The 19208-nt window shown below is 45.7% G+C and overlaps 1 protein-coding gene across 1 annotated transcript; it reads left to right on the top strand.

Annotated features, from left to right (window-relative positions):
• Nucleotides 1-2476: 2476 nt before the first annotated feature.
• LOC136481252 (protein SCARECROW-like) lies at nucleotides 2477-6227 on the top strand. The gene is made up of 2 exons (XM_066478607.1): nucleotides 2477-4334; nucleotides 5506-6227. Exons 1-2 carry the CDS (start codon nucleotides 2674-2676, stop codon nucleotides 5948-5950), a joined length of 2106 nt encoding a protein of 701 aa, XP_066334704.1. The 5' UTR covers nucleotides 2477-2673; the 3' UTR covers nucleotides 5951-6227.
• The last annotated feature ends 12981 nt before the right edge of the window (nucleotides 6228-19208 follow it).

Raw genomic sequence — 19208 nt, 5'->3', positions numbered from 1 at the left:
TTTAGCGTAGGTTTTATTCTTTCACTGAAGGACCTATATGTTAGTGTGAACCTTGCTATGGACTAGGTTAGTTCTGATGGCTCTAAGGACTTTTTAGTTTGCTTTTATAGAAGAACTTGTGTCAAGGTGCTTGAGGTTTAGAATTTTCATAGGCTAAGGATGTTGTTTGAAACTTTTAGAGCCTAATTCACTCTTGTACCGGGCCTTTCAGTTCTCCCAATCATCACTATATTGGGCGAGGTTCCTTTACAGTCGAATCTTTGTGACTTAGTCACGTACATGCTGGTCTGGACTTTGACTACAGAGGAGTCTCAATGCACTACAGCTACATCCCCCACCGAAAGTCATATTGTGGCCCAAGGGCCTCAATGCGTTGCTGCACAGCAATATAGTGGGAGAGTACAAGTAGCTCTAATCAATCCTTCTTCGAGAGACTGACATTGTTGCGACAACCATCCCTAGCATCGCCCCTGATGCATGTTACAACATTGCGCTTTACAACGAGATTAAGCAGCACCGCGGTGTTAGCGTAGGATCTTGAGACGCTCAAGCAAAGCATTGAGGCACTGCAACTCAAAGGCCTCCACCACAACACTAGCAGCCCGCACTTGCATGCATACTTATGCTAACCATTGTTTTTATGTTCCCATTCCATCATGCGCCATGACAGCCATAGGTCGTGTCGCCTTCGGTGTAGTTGATGTCCGCTTGTGGACATGGACTTTGTGTGCCATATGCGGTCATCACTTCAGTATTTCAAGGACAAAAATGAGCATAAAAACAAGTGACCTACAAGGATCCTTAAAACCACTTTGATAGTTTAGGATGAAAAATGAGCCTAGAAGTAAGGTTTAAGGATAACCACTTCAGTATTTCAGAGAGAAAATGAGCATCGGACAAAAAAAATGAAGGACAAAAATGTATATTCCACCATAGAAGACAATCTCAAAGTAATGTGGTACGCTATCAAAGTGGTTTAAGGATCGCCACTTCAGTATTTCATAGACAAAAATGAACATAGTACAAAAATGAAGGACAAAAATGTGTATTCCACCATAGAAGACAATCTCAAAGTAATGCGGTATATATGCTACCACACAGACACACATGAGCTATAAATTTTTATTCCCATGCTTAATCTATAATAAAAATATCAACAAAGCACGTAGTAACGATGTTTGCCTAAACAATTGTTTATACTATTTAAAAGCTAGATTGTGGTATGCCGTTTCCATTTAATCGTCAGCTTATTCTGTTTGAAGGGTCATGTTAGAAGGTAGGCGACTGACTCTTTAGTGTTTAAAGTTTAGAAAAATATAGCCTACCAATCACACTAACAATGGATAAAAATTAAATAAAACTAGAAACATTACCCATCAGTCTCTTGAGCTTTTGGAGTGAAAAGGAAGAGCTTAAAGACGGTGGGGATGTTAAGGGCGGTCCCAATAAAAGAAATTAGTAGTTTCTATAACATAGGATACCGTACTAAAAAAATATTGCTTTTCAATTCATGGTTTCTATGAGTAATAATTATTTTCTCTTTCTCTCTCCCAACTCTATCTTCTTTCTCCAGTGGAAGTGCGACACGAGCCCCCTAGAAACCGGTGGTTTCTCCCCAATGGCGATTTCATGGTTTCTTGGTGCATTGGGTCAAGAGAAGACCTAATTTCTTCATGAGGAAACCATTTCTAGGATTTTTTCTCTTTTTCTTTATTAATTACGTTGCCATGTCGGCATTTTACCTACGTGGCAAGTCATTTAATGAGGATAGAAATCATCATCAATACACCATTGGGACTGCCATAAGAGGAGGTGAGATGTGTTCCTATAAGGCTAGGAATCAGAAGGTGAGTCATCGACAATGCCACAATGGTTTTAAGGTTTAGTGCTTGTGTAGTTCCAAAAACTTTCCCAAAAAGTGCTACAGTAGCCATCACATCGAATCTTGTGATACGTGCATGGAGCATTAAATGTAGACGAAAAAAAAAACTAATTGCACAGTTTGGTTAAAAATTGCGAGACGAACATTTTGAGCCTAATTAGTCCATGATTGAACAATAATTGCTAAATAAAAATAAAAGTGCTACAGTAACTAACTTCCCAATGAGGAATGGTTTGTCCAAACTGAGTTTTGCATATTCAGCCGCCACGGTTCTAGTGTGTAAAATTTTACAGACACACTCCTCGTGCTTGTAAAATTGCCTTGATACGGTGATCGGAGTAATTCTTTAGATTATCCATATTTAAAATAGTAATTTAAAAGAATAAGTTTTTTTTAAAATAGTAATTTATAAAATTGCATACTCAAACATGATTCGTGGAGCTAAAAAAGACAGAGGATGGCATCTGCACGGAGCCCAAGGGCAACCAAAATTCTACTGCGGCTACCGCTGCCGCACCTCCATAAATTAGCCTCTCCTAACCTCTTGTGCTTACGCCCTTGTTCGCCTCCCAGCGGCGTCTTCCTACTCCCGGTCTCCCTCCCTCGTCGCCGTCCATCCGCTCAGCTCAGCGTACTCACTCCACTGACTGACTGGGTGTGCGTCGCTGTGGTGCATCAGCCATCAGCAGCCCGCGCCGCGCGGCGCCAAAACACACAAACTGCTCCCCCCCGCGCTGGCGCTGGGTCGCCCGATCGCCATGCGCGCGGCGGCTTCCTCTTGGCGTTTCTAGATGGGCTCCTCCTCGCTCCTCCTCTTCCCCTCGTCCTCCTCCGCCGCATCCTCCGCCCCCCACTCCTTTCCCCACTCTCATGCCACCGCCACCGCCTCCACCTCCTCCTCCCACTCCTTATTGCCGCCGCTGCCTTCCCCCCACCTCCCTCCGCATCCTCCGTCCTCTTCCTCCCAAGACCACTTCCTCCTCCACTACCTCCACCAGCTAGACCGCCAAGAAGCCGCCGCCGTCATGGTCCGCAAGCGCCCCGCGGCCGACATGGACCTCCCGCCGCCGCGCCGCCACGTCACGGGCGACCTCTCCGACGTCACGGCCGCCGCCGGTGGTAGTGGTGCCCCCTCCGCCAGCGCGCAGCTCCCCGCGCTGCCCACCCAGCTCCACCAGCTGCCCCCCGCGTTCCAGCACCACGCGGCGGAGGTGGACGTGCCCGCGCCCCCGCCCCCAAACCCGGCGGCCCATGCTCATCAGGCCCAGGCGGGCGGCGAGGCGGCGGCCGCGTCCACCACCGCGTGGGTGGACGGCATCATCCGCGACATCATAGGGAGCAGCGGCGGCGCCGCGGTCTCCATCACGCAGCTTATCCACAACGTCCGCGAGATCATTCATCCCTGCAACCCCGGCCTCGCGTCCCTCCTGGAGCTCCGCCTCCGCTCCCTCCTCGCCGCCGACCCCGCCCCACTGCCGCCGCCTCCTCCTCAGCCTTCGCAGCAGCATGCTCTCCTGCACGGCGCTCCGGCCACCGCCGCGGGGCTGACGCTCCCTCCCCCTCCACCGCTTCAAGACAAGCGCCGCCACGAGCCTCCGCAGCAACAGCAGGAGGAGCCGCATCCGGCGTCGCAGTCTCCCAAGGCCCCGACGGCGGAGGAGACCGCCGCGGCAGCCGCCGCGGCCGCGGCCGCAGCTGCCGCGGCCGCGGCCGCAGCTGCCGCGGCCGCGAAGGAGCGGAAGGAGGAGCAGCGGCGGAAGCAGCGCGATGAGGAGGGGCTCCACCTGCTGACGCTGCTGCTGCAGTGCGCGGAGGCCGTGAACGCGGACAACCTCGACGACGCGCACCAGACGCTGCTGGAGATCGCGGAGCTAGCCACGCCGTTCGGCACCTCCACGCAGCGCGTCGCCGCCTACTTCGCGGAGGCCATGTCGGCGCGCCTCGTCAGCTCGTGCCTGGGCCTGTACGCGCCGCTTCCGCCGGGGACCCCCGCCGCGGCGCGGCTCCACGGCCGCGTCGCCGCCGCGTTCCAGGTGTTCAACGGCATCAGCCCCTTCGTCAAGTTCTCGCACTTCACCGCCAACCAGGCCATCCAGGAGGCGTTCGAGCGGGAGGAGCGCGTGCACATCATCGACCTCGACATCATGCAGGGGCTGCAGTGGCCGGGACTCTTCCACATCCTCGCCTCCCGCCCCGGCGGCCCGCCCAGGGTGAGGCTCACCGGCCTCGGCGCGTCCATGGAGGCGCTCGAGGCCACGGGGAAGCGCCTCTCCGACTTCGCTGACACGCTCGGCCTGCCCTTCGAGTTCTGCGCCGTCGCCGAGAAGGCCGGCAATGTGGACCCGGAGAAGCTCGGCGTCACGCGGCGGGAGGCCGTCGCCGTCCACTGCCTGCACCACTCGCTCTACGACGTCACCGGCTCCGACTCCAACACACTCTGGCTCATCCAAAGGTACTCCATTTTCGATCCTGCCTTGCTTCCATGTCAAATCTTGATGCAATCATGACCTCTTTTCAGCTAACACTTTAGTTTAACCAATGTGGCATTGGATAATGTGTGAGCCGCACGTCAAGCATCCACTCGTGGTAGTACATCCAGTACAACGATTCTAAAATATTCTTCAGAGGTTTATACTAGTAAAAAAACGCGTTTTGGAGCTCAAAAAGCTTGTCATTATGACCAAGCAACTTTCTAGGCTTAAAAAGGTTGAATCTTGACAATGCTTTTGAGATGATACTGTACTGGAGTAGTCTGTAGTAGAGTATCCTCCATGGTCTTTGGTGATCCCAGAACCACAAAAGATAGATTTCGCTTGCATTTGGTTAGTGGAGATCACTAGGAGAGGAGGGAGCTGAAAGTTCTTATCATCATGACCAACTTTCCATGCCAAAAGGTTTCTAGTTCAAGTGCTGCCAGGACGATGATTACTAACTGAATGGAATAACTGTCATCTTCTACCACTAATCACCATTTCTTAATACAGAACCACTAGATCATCATCATCAGTAAGCTAAACTCAAAAAGGCTTATCAAAAGTGTTATCTTTCTCCTCCAACAATGACTGTCATGCCAGTAGTACATATCTGTCCATTGTACTTTTTGGTGAACCATCTCATCTCAAGCATGAGATAAACATGTACGTAAACTGCAATGTCCTTGATTTGATGCATCATTAAAACCGCTAATCGATGCCACGGATCCAGTCCTGTGACTGTCCGTCCTAGCGTCGAGCGTCGTCCTGGCAATGTCATCAGACAGATTCAGAATCGATTGGTTGTCACAAAACGCACATCCTGACTGACGACTCTCTGGTGAACCATCTCATCTCAAGCATGAGATAAACATGTACGTAAACTGCAATGTCCTTGATTTGATGCATCATTAAAACCGCTAATCGATGCCACGGATCCAGTCCTGTGACTGTCCGTCCTAGCGTCGTCCTGGCAATGCCATCAGACAGATTCAGAATCGATTGGTTGTCACAAAACGCACATCCTGACTGACGACTCCTGTCCCCCCCCCCCCCCCCCCCCCCCCCCCCCCCCCCCCCCCCCCCCGGCCCGTTGGATTGGACCACGGGGATTCAATTGTTCATTGATTCCATCCATCCATGGACCTGCAGGCTGGCCCCCAAGGTGGTGACAATGGTGGAGCAGGACCTGAGCCACTCGGGCTCCTTCCTGGCGCGCTTCGTGGAGGCCATCCACTACTACTCGGCGCTGTTCGACTCGCTGGACGCGAGCTACGGTGAGGACAGCCCCGAGCGGCACGTCGTGGAGCAGCAGCTGCTGTCGCGGGAGATCCGCAACGTGCTGGCCGTCGGCGGGCCGGCCCGCACCGGCGACGTCAAGTTCGGCAGCTGGCGCGAGAAGCTCGCGCAGTCCGGGTTCCGCGCCGCCTCGCTCGCCGGCAGCGCCGCGGCCCAGGCGTCACTGCTGCTGGGAATGTTCCCCTCCGACGGGTACACGCTGGTGGAGGAGAACGGCGCGCTCAAGCTGGGCTGGAAGGACCTCTGCCTTCTCACCGCGTCGGCATGGCGCCCCATCCAGATGCCGCCGTGCCGTTGATGAGAGTTGTTTGTTACTACTACTACAGAGCTTAAATCATTCCCAGCAGTTCTGCCAGTTCTTTTGCATCTGTAGCTAGCTGCTCGATTTGGTTGGTCATCAGTTCTGAGATAAGAAAGCGAAAACATTTCTTCTGATCACTAATTGCTGGAGTAGATCCATTCATAGTGATAGTTACTGATGTAAGCTTAATTAGTTTAAATGGTACATCTTGTTCAGCTGTCCATCGTTTCGTTTCAGCAATGTATCACCAGTTAGTCCTTGTTTTTAATGTTGCTGTTTTATTTAATCGCTGTTCATTTATGCGTAGTTTCTCAGGGAAGTAACCACCAGGTATTTGTGGCTAGATCAATGGGATCCTAATTCCATGTTTATACATTTTTTTGCCAAAAAGAAAAAAAGGTCCATGTGACCTGTCTAAAACTGAAACTATAGTACTAGTCCATGTTCAACTGTTCCCACTGCCTTTCCATAAAAAAAGTGTTCCCGCTGATTATACCCTTGTGGAGTTGTACTTTACTGCTGATTTCAGTGTCTTGATACTACTAGTACTGATCTTTGGTGGAGTTCCACCCTTTCGATATGCGCTGTCTCCTTCTAACATCGTTTTCAGCTTTTCTCCCCCCCTCCATCTCCATGACTCTATGAGCCGAGGTCATTAGCTTGTCAATTCTTGCGTCTTGACATTCTGACCACTGGTTCTTTACCCAGTGTCAGTCATGCACATTCCCTAATAAAGTGATGAGTGTATGGGGACGTATTTTGTTAGTTCACCGTCCCCATCAAGCGATCTCACTTGACTACTTTGTTTAATTAGCGCATTCAGATTAGTGCCCTGTTCGTTTGGCTGATAAGCCACGATTGAAAGTATTGTTGGTTGATTTGTTGTAAGAGAAAAATACTGTTCGTTGACTGAAAAAGTACGGCTTATAAGCCAAATAAGCCGGGCGTAGAACCGCCTCTCCGTGCATTATTTAGTATGCAAACTACTAGTCGACTGCGGTTTGTTTGTTTAGTTTACAATTACAAGTGTTGTTGAGATCAGAAGTGGGGCAGAAGGAATTGTTGCTAGTGTCTTTTTTTTTAAGTGGCACTGGCCCTACCTTAGCTTAGCTATTGCTTTGCTTCCTAGTCACATTTCCAAACTGGGTTATCAGCCAATGTTGTAGGAGACCATCACATTCATGGATGGCTTGGCTTGAACAAAAAGCCTTTTGCTTGCCCCCACGGCCAGCCAGCCACTGGGGGGTGGGGCCATGCCATTTGGAGGACTGTCCCTCATTATGGAGAGTGAGGGAAGCAAATAAAAGGCACTCATCTCATGATCTCATAGAGAAGAGAGAAGAGATGGGGAGTTGTGTCTGTGGTGTGCTGGTGTGGCTCTCTTGAGTCTTGACATTGCCATGATGGGGATTGGGGAATGGGTCTTCTCTCCTGCTGCTGCTGCAAGTCTGCAAAGCTTTTGTGCCCTGTGCTGTGCCCTGTTGCAGCTAGAGGAGAAGAGGTCCCCCAGCTTTTGTGCCGTGCCCTGTTGCTTGTCTCTTCTTCTCTTTGGGGACTTGGGGTAGCTTGTAGTGGCCTATTGGCAGGTCAGCAGGTCTCAGATCAGCTCAGCTCAGCCTTGGACCTGCACAAAAGCTACTGCGACATCGATCTGCACTGGTTTTGGCCTTTGGGGGAGTGATGATGATAGTGCGGCGTGGTTGTTGGACGTGCCAAACCCCATTCGGGGAAGGGGAGACCGGGCCGGCCGGGAAGAGTAGAGCAGCATCACCCTCACCACAGAGCGCAGTGCACAGTGGTTTGGTTTGATCTCATGTTTAGTCATGTTCATCTCCTCATCCGATGGGGACGGTGGTGTTGCATGACTGCATCCTCAGCCATGTGCTGCTTCCGGCAAACAGACGGGAAGATCTGCATTGGCATTGACAAACACTAGCCAGTCAACTTTAATAATGTATATACTCCTATGTAGAATAAGTGTTTAAAATTCAAGGATAGATTTAGGATTTATTCTATCAAAGAATTATATGTGTGTGGTGGCATCTTTTTTTTTTTTGAAAAAAAGAAAGCTTAAAATATAATATCAAGGGTAACGCACATTTCCCAACCTCCAACTTACACGTCATTCTATTTTTCAACCTAAACTTAAACCTGGTAACGGATACCCTTGAACTATCGAAACCAGACAAATTCGCCCGCTTGTAAGTCCTTGTTTAGATGCAGTCGGATTCGTATCAATCCACATGTATTGGGGTGGATTGGAGTGGAGCTTAAACTAAATTCCACCCCAATACACTTCAACACATATGGATTGAGGTGAATCTGACAACATTCAAACAAGGCATAACTTGGATTCATAGGTCGTTTGATCTCTAAAAAAATAATTAATTTATTCTAAATAAGGAAAAAATATGATACTAGTTCGGGCTTCTTTTAAAAAGGTTATCTATTTGTTGATTCAGAGTTATTTCGATCTTATTTGTTTTAAATAAATAATAAGCACGACAATAAAGTAATAAAGCAATAGAATCAGAAATAAACATGTTCCACGGTGGGGGCACCCCCTCCTGTTTCCCTAAAAAATATATAGAGATCTTAAATAAGAGGATAACATTTTTAGAATAAAATTAGAAACCAGATTTTTTTAGAAAACGGAAGCCACCTATGAAACCAACCAGAGGACCAAATTCGTCCGGTTTTTACAATTGGAGGGTGTCCATTACCCGATTTTGTAGTTCAGATTTCAAAACCGAACTAACTTGCAATTTGTAGGTTGAAAAATGTACCTTACCATAATATCAATATAAATAACAAAATGCATAAGTTTTTCTTTTCTAAAGTAACAACTTACATTAAATTATTATCATGGATATTAATTTTTTTATTTTAAATGGATTGCTTCTCAGTATTGTGGTTCGGCATCGGATCAGGGGTTCATAGAGCTGGGCTGAATCATTGGTCTAAAAAAGTATCGTGGTTCGTAATCTTTTTCTCACTTCTGCACCGTGCTACCATTTCTCAGTTCTCACTTCTGCACCGTGCTATCATTGGTCTAAAAAAATATAACTCTCGCAGGATGCTCTAAGAAAAAAGATAAATGATAGAAATTCTTACGTTAATCAGAAACATTAAACCATCAAATCTAAAAATTAGCCATTCATAACCATTGGATCTCACTTTGTTTTCTAAGAAATTACCCACCACTATCATTATTTATAAATAAAAAAGCGTAAAAAATTTATTGTTCCCGAGAAAAAAATTCAGCCACACGTAGAAAATCCTGAACGACATGGTATGGTCGGTTATAACAAAAAGACAAGATACGTTAAAAAAAAGCCACGTTCAAGATACATTAAAGAAAACCCATATGTGCATGGGCCCACAAGCTACATTCACTAGGTTAATTATTTTTTTTTTGAGAAAGACACTAGATTAATTAATTTACGGTGGTACCCATCACGCCCATCAATCTATTAACCCAAAAATTAGATGGAAGTTTAATCTATGAACACCAAGAAACAATGCAGTTATATATATATATATATAATAAATGAAGATGATACAATTTTTGACACACATGAAGAAGAGTTATCCATCTGCTCGGCACTCATCTTTCTTTTTTCATCGAACCTCCACATTTATTATCATCCGTCACGACAAAAAAAATAAGTAAATTTAGAAATTCTTGCAATAAATAGAAATATTTGGCCATTAATTTGGTAGACTCTTATTGCCATCACCAATAATAGTCATTGGATTTATTCTATTCTTTCAAAATTTACCCACCTCTACCATTATGATAAATACATCAAGTTATCTCTAATTTTGCATCTAAATTAACAACTTATGTAAAAGATAATTTACAAACTACTAAATTATATAAATTACCCACCTCTATCGTTATAAAATAGAATTTAAACTAACCTCCTAAATTTGCATATAAACTACTCACATAAACCATCATGAAAAATATTTTCAATAACCCACATCTTTGTATGTAAATGACCCAATTACACCATTATGAAAGACAATTTACAATAATCCTGAATATCTTTTATAAATTACCCACCTCCACCATTATGAAAGATAATGCAAAGTAAACCCTAAGTTTGCATTCAAATTACCCATATCTGCCATTATGAAAGATAATATGAAGCAACACATTTTAATATGTATCTAAGTTATCCACCTCAACCCTTTAGAAAATAAACAAAGGCATCTCTTAAATATAATCCCTCAATCCCTACAAAGGTGCAATTCTCACTTTTCAAGGAGTCAAGGAGTGTTAACTTTGACCATATCTACATAAAAAGTATGAAAATTTATGATATTAAATGAGTGTCATTAAATTGATCACGAAATATATTTTCATAGTATACTAATCTGAAGTCATGAATATTAATAGTATTTTTTCATACTATACTTACCTGAAGTCATAAATGTCAATATTATTTTTCTATAGGTTTAGTCAAACTTAAAAAAGTTTGACTCGATACAAACATGTAATTGCATCCTTTTGGAATACAACTAGGACATATAAATATTAATACAAAATATTACAAAAAATAATAATTCAATAATCATAATTACAACTCTTAATTCAAAAGTAAAGCATATATAGCTATCTTCCACCACATAGAATACATTAGGATAAATATTTATTTTAATAACTAATCAAACGTGAAAATTATTCCTTAACAAACCACATAGCAATGCAATTGATAATTCACTTTAAGTTATATTAATACTCTGTGATAATGAATTTTGTGAGTTCTTATTTTAAATAAGTTTATAAATTTTGACTAAAACGTTCTACCATATCGATATTATTAATTTTGCTTTAAGCACTCTATGTTCTATAAAACAATATTATTGTAAATATAATTATGTGATATAACATGTTGATTGTCATGGTGCAAGATTATTTGTACCATGGTAAGAACTACATTGGGTAGCCTAGGACCTATAATCTTTTTGAATAAAAAGTATTTAGATAAAAGATACAATGGGCAGTAGAGTTTCAACTTAACATAAGAATAGAAAATGCAACAACTAAATTAAAACTTTGAAATATAAACTATAGGTTCATGATGTCGTAGAAAGGGATGCAGCAAGAACTTATATATCTTAAGCTTAGGTTTTAAGAAAATCCATATTGCGCTAGAAAATGGATAAAACCTAAAAAATTCTCTTGTAACTATAGGTAGCTAATGGAGCCTCCACATAAATTCTCATAGGACTCGCTAGAAAAATGATATATCCTAAAAATCTCACAAAAAATTGAGACATCCAGTTATCAATTCGGTAAACTAATCACCATTGATAATAATAGCCATTAGATCTATTTTCTAAAGATTTACCCTCATCTACGATTTTATAAAAAAAACATAAAGCAATCCATGAATCTACATTAAAATTACCCACCTATGCAATTAAGAAACATGAAAAAAGTAAACATAAAATTTACAGACGAATATGACTCCCCGTGCGAGAGCACGAGTTGATAGACTAGTTACAAAACTAATTGTATGTTTTGATAATGTGGTGCTACAGTAAACATGTGCTAATTAGTCCATGATTTGCAGACGATTCTATTAAACCTAATTTTGAAACCTAATTAGTCCATGATTTGATAATGTGGTGCTATAGTAAACATGTGCTAAGGATAAATTAATTAGACTTAATAGATTCGTCTGGCAAATTAGTCTCCATCTGTACAATTAGTTTTTATAGTCAGCTCATGTTTGGATGTGACATGGACTAAACTTTAGATCTCGTTCGCCTCACTAAAAAACAAACCGAAACACTCTTCCAGCTGGAAACAAGCTGAAAAAGACGGATTATAAGAAAAACAAACATGGCCCGGTCATTGGATCAAAACACCCCATTAGTCAGGCATGGAGGAGATGCCGTGAGCAGCGAGAGCGGGAGCAGGAACCACAGCTAGAGATGCCGCACGAGCGGGCTCGTGCCGTCGTCGTTGCCGTCGAGGACAAGAACCTGGACAGCGGCATCGAGGAGGAGAGCAACGCGGGATAGAGGCAGCGAGAGGAGGAGCAGCAGGCCGCTGCTGCCGGGAAGCACAGGAGGACCTGCAGGCCGACGAAGGGACGAAGGAGGAACAATGCGGGAGGGAGAAGCCATAGGGCGAGGAGGAGCCAAGGAGGAGCGCTCGTCGTCGGTATCAGGGTCCAGCGGAGAGGCCGACAACAGCGATGGTGACAAGCCGGCCGTGTCAGAGTCGGAGCACGCAGTGGGTGTGGATGGAAATGTTAGTCAATGGCCGCAGCGTCGAGGTTGAGGACTCGTTCACCACCGAATACCGCATGGAGGAGCAGAAGGCGTGGGCGACGCAGCTGACTAGTCCCACCATGAGATGGACCGCCGCTTGGAGGGCGACGAGAACGACGGCAACGGCGCGGAGAACACCGACGGTCCCCTGTTTTGCTCGTTCAAGGAAAGGAAGGAACCCGGAGTTGGAAAGAGTGACAGGACGGGAAACTAGATTCACTTTCCTGCGGAGCAGCAGATGAGCAGAGGTGGTGTACTGGTGTGTGTTGTCACCTGGGAATGTGGTTGGGGAAGGGAAAGCAGAGCAGCTGCAAGGGAACGACACTGCGCACAGCACGCCGCCACGCCCAAATGAAGGCGAGGTTCATTCAAGCTGCAGGGCATCGGGTGGGTGGTTGAGACCGATGGTGAGGACACCTTCATTCATCTCAACCTCATCATCTATTCATCTTTGCGGCAGCGGCAGCGGCAGGCAGCCAGGCACGGCTCTGGGCAGTGGGCACTGGCAATTCTGGGCGGCTTCTGGCGCAGTACGAGTAGTGGCATGGGGATTGCAACTTTTTTCAACATGATGAATAGTATCATTTTCGTCTTATTTGGTAAATATTGTCCAATCGTGGACCAACTAGGCTCAAAAGATTCATCTCGTGATTTCCAACTAAACTGTGTAATTAGTTATTTTTTTTACCTACATTTAATACTCCATGCAAGCGGCTAAAAATTGATGTGATGAAGAGAGAGTGAAAAAACTTGGAACTTTGATGGGATCTAAACAAGTTGGCTTGTCCAAGTGGCTGGGCTGGTAGGTGGTTTTGGGCAATCCTGCATCTGTTCCTGCTGCTGCGGCCATGGCAGCTTGGCAGCCGCAGGGCCTGAATTGCCATGGTTGGTTGGTGATAACGACGATGCTGAATTGAATGCATTGAATTGAATCCATTATTACTGATGGCCGGTCAGTCCGTCACAGTGTTCTGATCAGGTCTAGCAGCTGTACTGCACTGAGGTCTCTTGTTCTTAACAACTGCTGCCACGACGTGTTTGACGACGGTCTAAGCGTAATTGCAGCGTTGCAGGTGTACTGACGTGGAAGCAATAGTATGAATCCAGGCGGGCCGATGTTGTGCACAGTCACCCACACGGCCCACGCTGTAAGCAGGAGCAATTCCACACTGAACGGCTGCGGGCTGCCACCGGCAGCCATCATGGCTGGTTGGGCCAGTCTGGACTCGCATGCCATACGCCAGGCCCAGTCCGGGCTGGGCCATTGTTTTACTTCATTTGTTTTTTTTTCTGAAATGATTTTCTTCATTTGATTTGATGGGCCATGACTCTACTCGCTCACACACGTCACCTCACTGCCTTACTTTTACTTTAATTACTCTAATCAGGGAGACAGCTGAAACAGATCGGATTCATGTGAGTCGGATTCCGATATCAGCTTTTACTATTTTAGTTTGAATTTGAATATAGATACATATATTTTTGAATATAAATACAAAACAAATGTCTCAAATTTGGATTTCTATTAGGATATTTACTCAATTTAATTTAGAGTGCATATTGTTGAGTTCAACATATATGAATAGAATTTTACTAATAAGTTCATTGATACCAAAGTGAAAAAAAAATCAAAGTACACTTCAAATAATCTCTAATAGAGAAGTGAACTAAATTGATGGATCATATTTAATAAAAGGGTAAAGTACACTTTTCAACCCTCAACTCGCGCCGAAGTTTGATTTTCAATCTTCAACTATGAAACTGGTTAAGAAACACCATCCAACTATCAAAACCGGACAAATTTGGTCCTCGGCTGGTTTCAAAAGCGGTTTTCTATTTTCGGGAGGCGCCGAAATTTTATATATTTTTGAGCATCTTAACGTCCTCAAATGAAAAAATTCAAAACTACAAAGTTGTAGATCTCATTGAGAGCTACAACTTTGGTATAAAAAGTATTTTCATTTAACTCCATACAAATAATATATTAGTGCTCTAATGCGGCAAGCGCTAGTAGGCGATTATTATGATGCTGAAATTTTATATTATTTTTTCGAGCATCTTACTGTCCTCAAATGAAAAAAAAATAAAACTATAAAGTTGTAGATCTCATCAAGGTCTACAATTTATATATAAAAATTATCTACATCCGACGTCCTATTGAAGAGTTATGATTTTTTAAAAGTTGAGTCTTGTCATGCGACAAAACAATAATGTGGCATGACAAGACTCAACTTTTGAAAAATCATAACTCTTCAATAGGACGTTGGATGAAGATAATTTTTATATGTAAATTATAGACCTCGATGAGATCTACAACTTTATAGTTTTAATTTTTTTTTATTTGAGGACAGTAAGATGCTCGAAAAAATAATATAAAATTTCAGCACCATAATAATTGTCTACTAGCGCTTGCCGCATTAGAGCACTAATATATTATTTGTATGGAGTTAAATGAAAATACTTTTTATATCAAAGTTGTAGCTTTCAATGAGATCTACAACTTTGTAGTTTTGAGTTTTTTCATTTGAGGACGCTAAGATGCTCAAAAAAATAATATAAAATTTCGGCGCCTCCCGAAAATAGAAAACCGCTTTTGAAACCAGCCGAGGACCAAATTTGTCCGATTTTGATAGTTGGAGGGTGTTTCTTAACCGGTTTCATAGTTGAAGGTTGAAAATCGAACATCGGCGCGAGTTGTGGGTTGAAAAGTGTACTTTACCCTTAATAAAATGATAGGTCAAGTGAAGAAATCCAAATAAGAATGGTAGGCAACAAGTAGCTGTTTTGACTTATCAACGTCTTTGTAATTACAAAATAATTACACAAGTAGAGATTAAAGCATGTGGGTATATAACGTAGACAATGATAGCTCATAAAAACAATATATTTATCAATAAATATGAATTCTTTTCTGTAGGTATTTTTCAGAGGGACATACTAGATTCGGCACTGGTCTCAGAAGAGGAGAGATGAGCTTTAAAGGAAGGATGGAGACGATTGGAAGTTATGGTGATCAAAGTCTTTTGGACAGATGGCGTGGGGACATCAAAGAAAGATAGCGAGCTAAAGCTTCCTTTGGTTTTGCTAAGTCTGGGTTCTTGAGTCTTCTTCTGCTGATCATTGTGTTGTTTGAGTTCCGTTTAATGGAGTTGAGTCTAAGTACGATGGAGTTGTAATAGAAGGCTATACTCATTCATGCTTGAATGTGGGAGGCCAAAATATTTTTTATTCCCTAATCTAGAAAATTATCAGGTTCAAGCGACCTATTTTTAAAAGGAAATGCTTGTAATTAGCATACTCTCATAATAGCAAGCAAATTAGAAATATTTAGCATATGAATTTGACCTCATCTCATAGCGTGACAAAGTTATGGTCAAACGGTGTCAATTGTGCATTATTAGTTAGATGGCAGAAATTATGTTTGGTGTTGAGCTCTTTCCTCTTTGATTCAAATCTATACCATTGTTATTGGCGAAAAACGCACTACATGATCAATGGGGGAAAACAACACCAAGAATCATGTGGTCAGATAGATTATTTCCTGTTTCATAATTAATTTAGATTAATACTGATCCGACAACAACGCATTGAGGGCACGTTTAGAACACAGAGATTTCACACGAAAGTACAAGAATTTCATAGAAATCACAAGTCACATTAATTTCACATGAAAATTTTCACATGATTCAAACATGGCCTAAAACCGGAAAAATAAACCCTATAATCCAAATAAGACAAAGAAAGTACTCATGGTGCTAGGAGCTCAGCAATAATCACACCTCAAATATCATACTCCAATATATGATCTCATCACTGTTCTAAACATTAGACAACCAGAGGCAAGAAAGGAGGAGAAAACAAGTGGACGAGAAATGCAGGGATGGATCTAGCGGTGGGCCGGGACGCTCAAGCTCCCCCTGCCGCTGCTGATCCTATGGAGCCCCCCTAGAGCCCCTTCAAGAACTTTTGACCATGATTGCTTTGAGGAGAAGCTGAAGGTTGAAGATGACAACTTTAGTCCCCCTGAACTTTCGTCCCTGATCCGTCACTAGAGAAATGTACAGATCAACAAAGGTAGAAATGTACGAACACACTATGTGTGTCACAGACACAGGTGGAGCTCCCCTATGGCAGGGTGGGGTAGATGCCCTACCGCCGGAGCAGAGAACACCACCCCTGTCTTCTCCCCAGTTGCCAGGGGCCATGGTGATGGCCTGGGCGGCCATGTCGAGTTGCTGACGATGTCGAGTTCTGTGATGTGTCATGAGTTGGACCAATAAAGCGTAGTAGAAAGCGACAAAAAGGGCCCATTCTCTCCCTCCTTGGTTGTCTGGCGCTCTCTAGACGACTTGACCCACTCAGCCATTACATTGTTGTGCACGTTGTGTCGCCACTGCCACCACTGCTCAAAACCTGTGAGGCTAGTCCGACATGAGGATGTTGTTTGCCTCGTGAGGAGGTAAACATTTTGGAGCTATGTTTTGCCCATCTACATTTTTGGGCACGCTCCACCACGGGTCACGCCACCATCACCATGTGTGTCATGCCACACATATTGGTCGCTTAAGTGCTTAACTCAGTTTTTAGTTAACATGATGTTCATTTAGTCACATCAATTTATGTCATATGATCATATTTATTTATCAATCACAACATGTGTCCTCGTTTGATAAAAAAGTGCTAGTTTCTGAAAATTCAGTTTGAGATGTGTTGTGGGCTAAAAAGGACCACGGGCGCGTTGGCTTGCTTCGCAATCCGTGTGGGCTGGCCCCCATCACGAGGCCACAAATTCGACGAAGGTATGGTCAGCGCAGGCTGTCCGTAGTGGAAGGAAGAAGGAGAGAACAAGTGCGGCCAGCCCAGACCAGGTGAAAGGAATCCGGGTCGGAGTCCAATCCGATGCTGGACTCTGATGTCGGGTCTCAACAATCACAATAAATAGAGAGGACGGGTGGAGCACATGGCCCAACTGACCCAAGCCCCAAGCCACCACGGTTCCTCGCAGCGCAGATCTCTCGAGTCGAGGGGAAGAAAGTGCCCGCCGCCGCGACCAAATCCTTGAACGGAGATGGGCAAGGGTGGGGTTGCAGAGGAGGCGCCGGCGGCGGCGACGGCGACCAAGACGAAGAAAGTGACGAGGAGGCTTCCCCATGATTACGTTGACTCCGTCCTGGCGATGAAGCCCAAGCAGCCGGCTAGGTTTCCCCCGGGGTCGGAGCCAAAGCGGATCTCCGAGGAGTGCCGGAGCCAGTCTGCCAAGGTGAACGGGCTCATCAGGGGCAATCATGACCACATCCGCAGCATACAGGAGTACTACCACCATGAGCTCGACACCAAGGGCTACGTCGAGGACGAGGACGAGGTGGAAGTCTCCGATGATGGATTTTAAAGCCAATAAGCCCACTGAACTTTTTTAATATTGACACTTTGACAGTAAAAAAACTTTTATAATATTTATTAGGGGCTATTACATTTTCACCCCTACTTTGACGTCTAGTTGTGATTTTACCCCTGCTTTTGTCATCGTTGTGATTTTACCCCTGTTTTTTTAAAACGAAGCTTAAGTTTACCCCTATTCCATGAACAACAGTTAATTGTGTCAAATGGGCTCAGTAAGAACAAGTTTGCCCATGCGAAATTGTCCCTACTTATTTGAATACATTGTGATTTTACCCCTGCTTGGCCTACAAATCACATCACCGAATACAGACATAAACTCATTCTTCCTACAGACCAAATCATAGGAGCTGGACGCGACGCCACACGTGAAGTTGCCGCCGGCGACGAGGAACTAGAAGGAGATCCCGAGCGTCGGCTCGTATAGGGTGGTGGTGGGCCCCCCGAGGCTCTAGCACACCGCGGTGTGGTTGGGCCGGCGGAGCCCGCACGTGTGGGAGTAACCGATGGCCAGGCTGTACCCGAAGAGGTCCCTTGGCAGCACGCCGGTGGCAGAGGCGTTCACTGCCGCACCGACGTCGTCCACGCTCGAGCAGAGCGCGGTGCCGGAGGCAAGGACGGTGCATGCTTGGGAGCCCCCCGCGGCGAGGTATGGCACGACGGTCGCGTTGGCGATCCCCACCTACACCGCACTACCCTGTGGGCCCCAACATCGGATGGCCATGGACACGTTTGTCTCAACGGCGTAGGTGAAGCCATCCTCAGAGATGAGCGAGCGAAACCCGCTGTTGGCCTACGTGGGCAACCGATCCCCGCCGTGCCACCACAGGACTCTCCCGGTCCTAGAGGCGGAAGTGTTGGCTTCGTAGGCCGTGACATGGTCCCTGCCGATGGCGAGGTCAGCGAGCGGGTCGGGACCTTTGTAGAGCCAACCGTCGTCGCTGGATCCACCGCCAGAGATCGTGCCCACCATGGATCCATCGACGAAGGACGAGACCTCCCTAGATCCGCTATCGGGGAGCGCGCCGGGCATGGATCTTCTAGGGGGCACAATGGATCTAGCCGCCCTCCACTGGATCCAGCCACATGGGGAACGGCCGTCATGGATCCGGCCGTCCTCCATCGGATCCAGCCATCGGATGGCACGCCCGCCATGGATCCAGCCAGATCCGAGGTGAGGGAGAGGGGTTGCGCTCACCACACCGTCGGAAGAGAGCCGCGCCCACCACTAATGGAGGAGAGCCGCGCCATCCACTGCCGGAGGAGAGCCATGCCCGCCATGCTGGAGAGCCGAGCGAGGAAGAGGGAGAGTGAGAAGGAGAGGATGGTGGCGCTGCTCAGGGAGGGGTGGGGGCACAACGCTGCTCGGGGAGGGGAGGGGGCGTAGCACCGCTCGAAGTCATGAGGAAGGGGCACGCGCGACGCTGCTCTCAGCCACTGGGCCCTGGCCGCCTGACGCCCGAGCGCCTTCCCGCCCGACGAACGGATTAACATGAGGAGAATGAGAGAGACAGATAGGATACAGTAGAGGATGGGGGATTGGGGAGGGTGAAAGCTCTAGTTTGGT

Source organism: Miscanthus floridulus, chromosome 9 (genome assembly GCF_019320115.1).
Source record: "Miscanthus floridulus cultivar M001 chromosome 9, ASM1932011v1, whole genome shotgun sequence".
In the NCBI taxonomy this organism is placed as follows: domain Eukaryota; kingdom Viridiplantae; phylum Streptophyta; class Magnoliopsida; order Poales; family Poaceae; genus Miscanthus; species Miscanthus floridulus.
The sequence above is the reverse complement of the archived record's forward strand: the minus strand, read 5'-3'. Positions and strand labels throughout refer to the sequence as shown.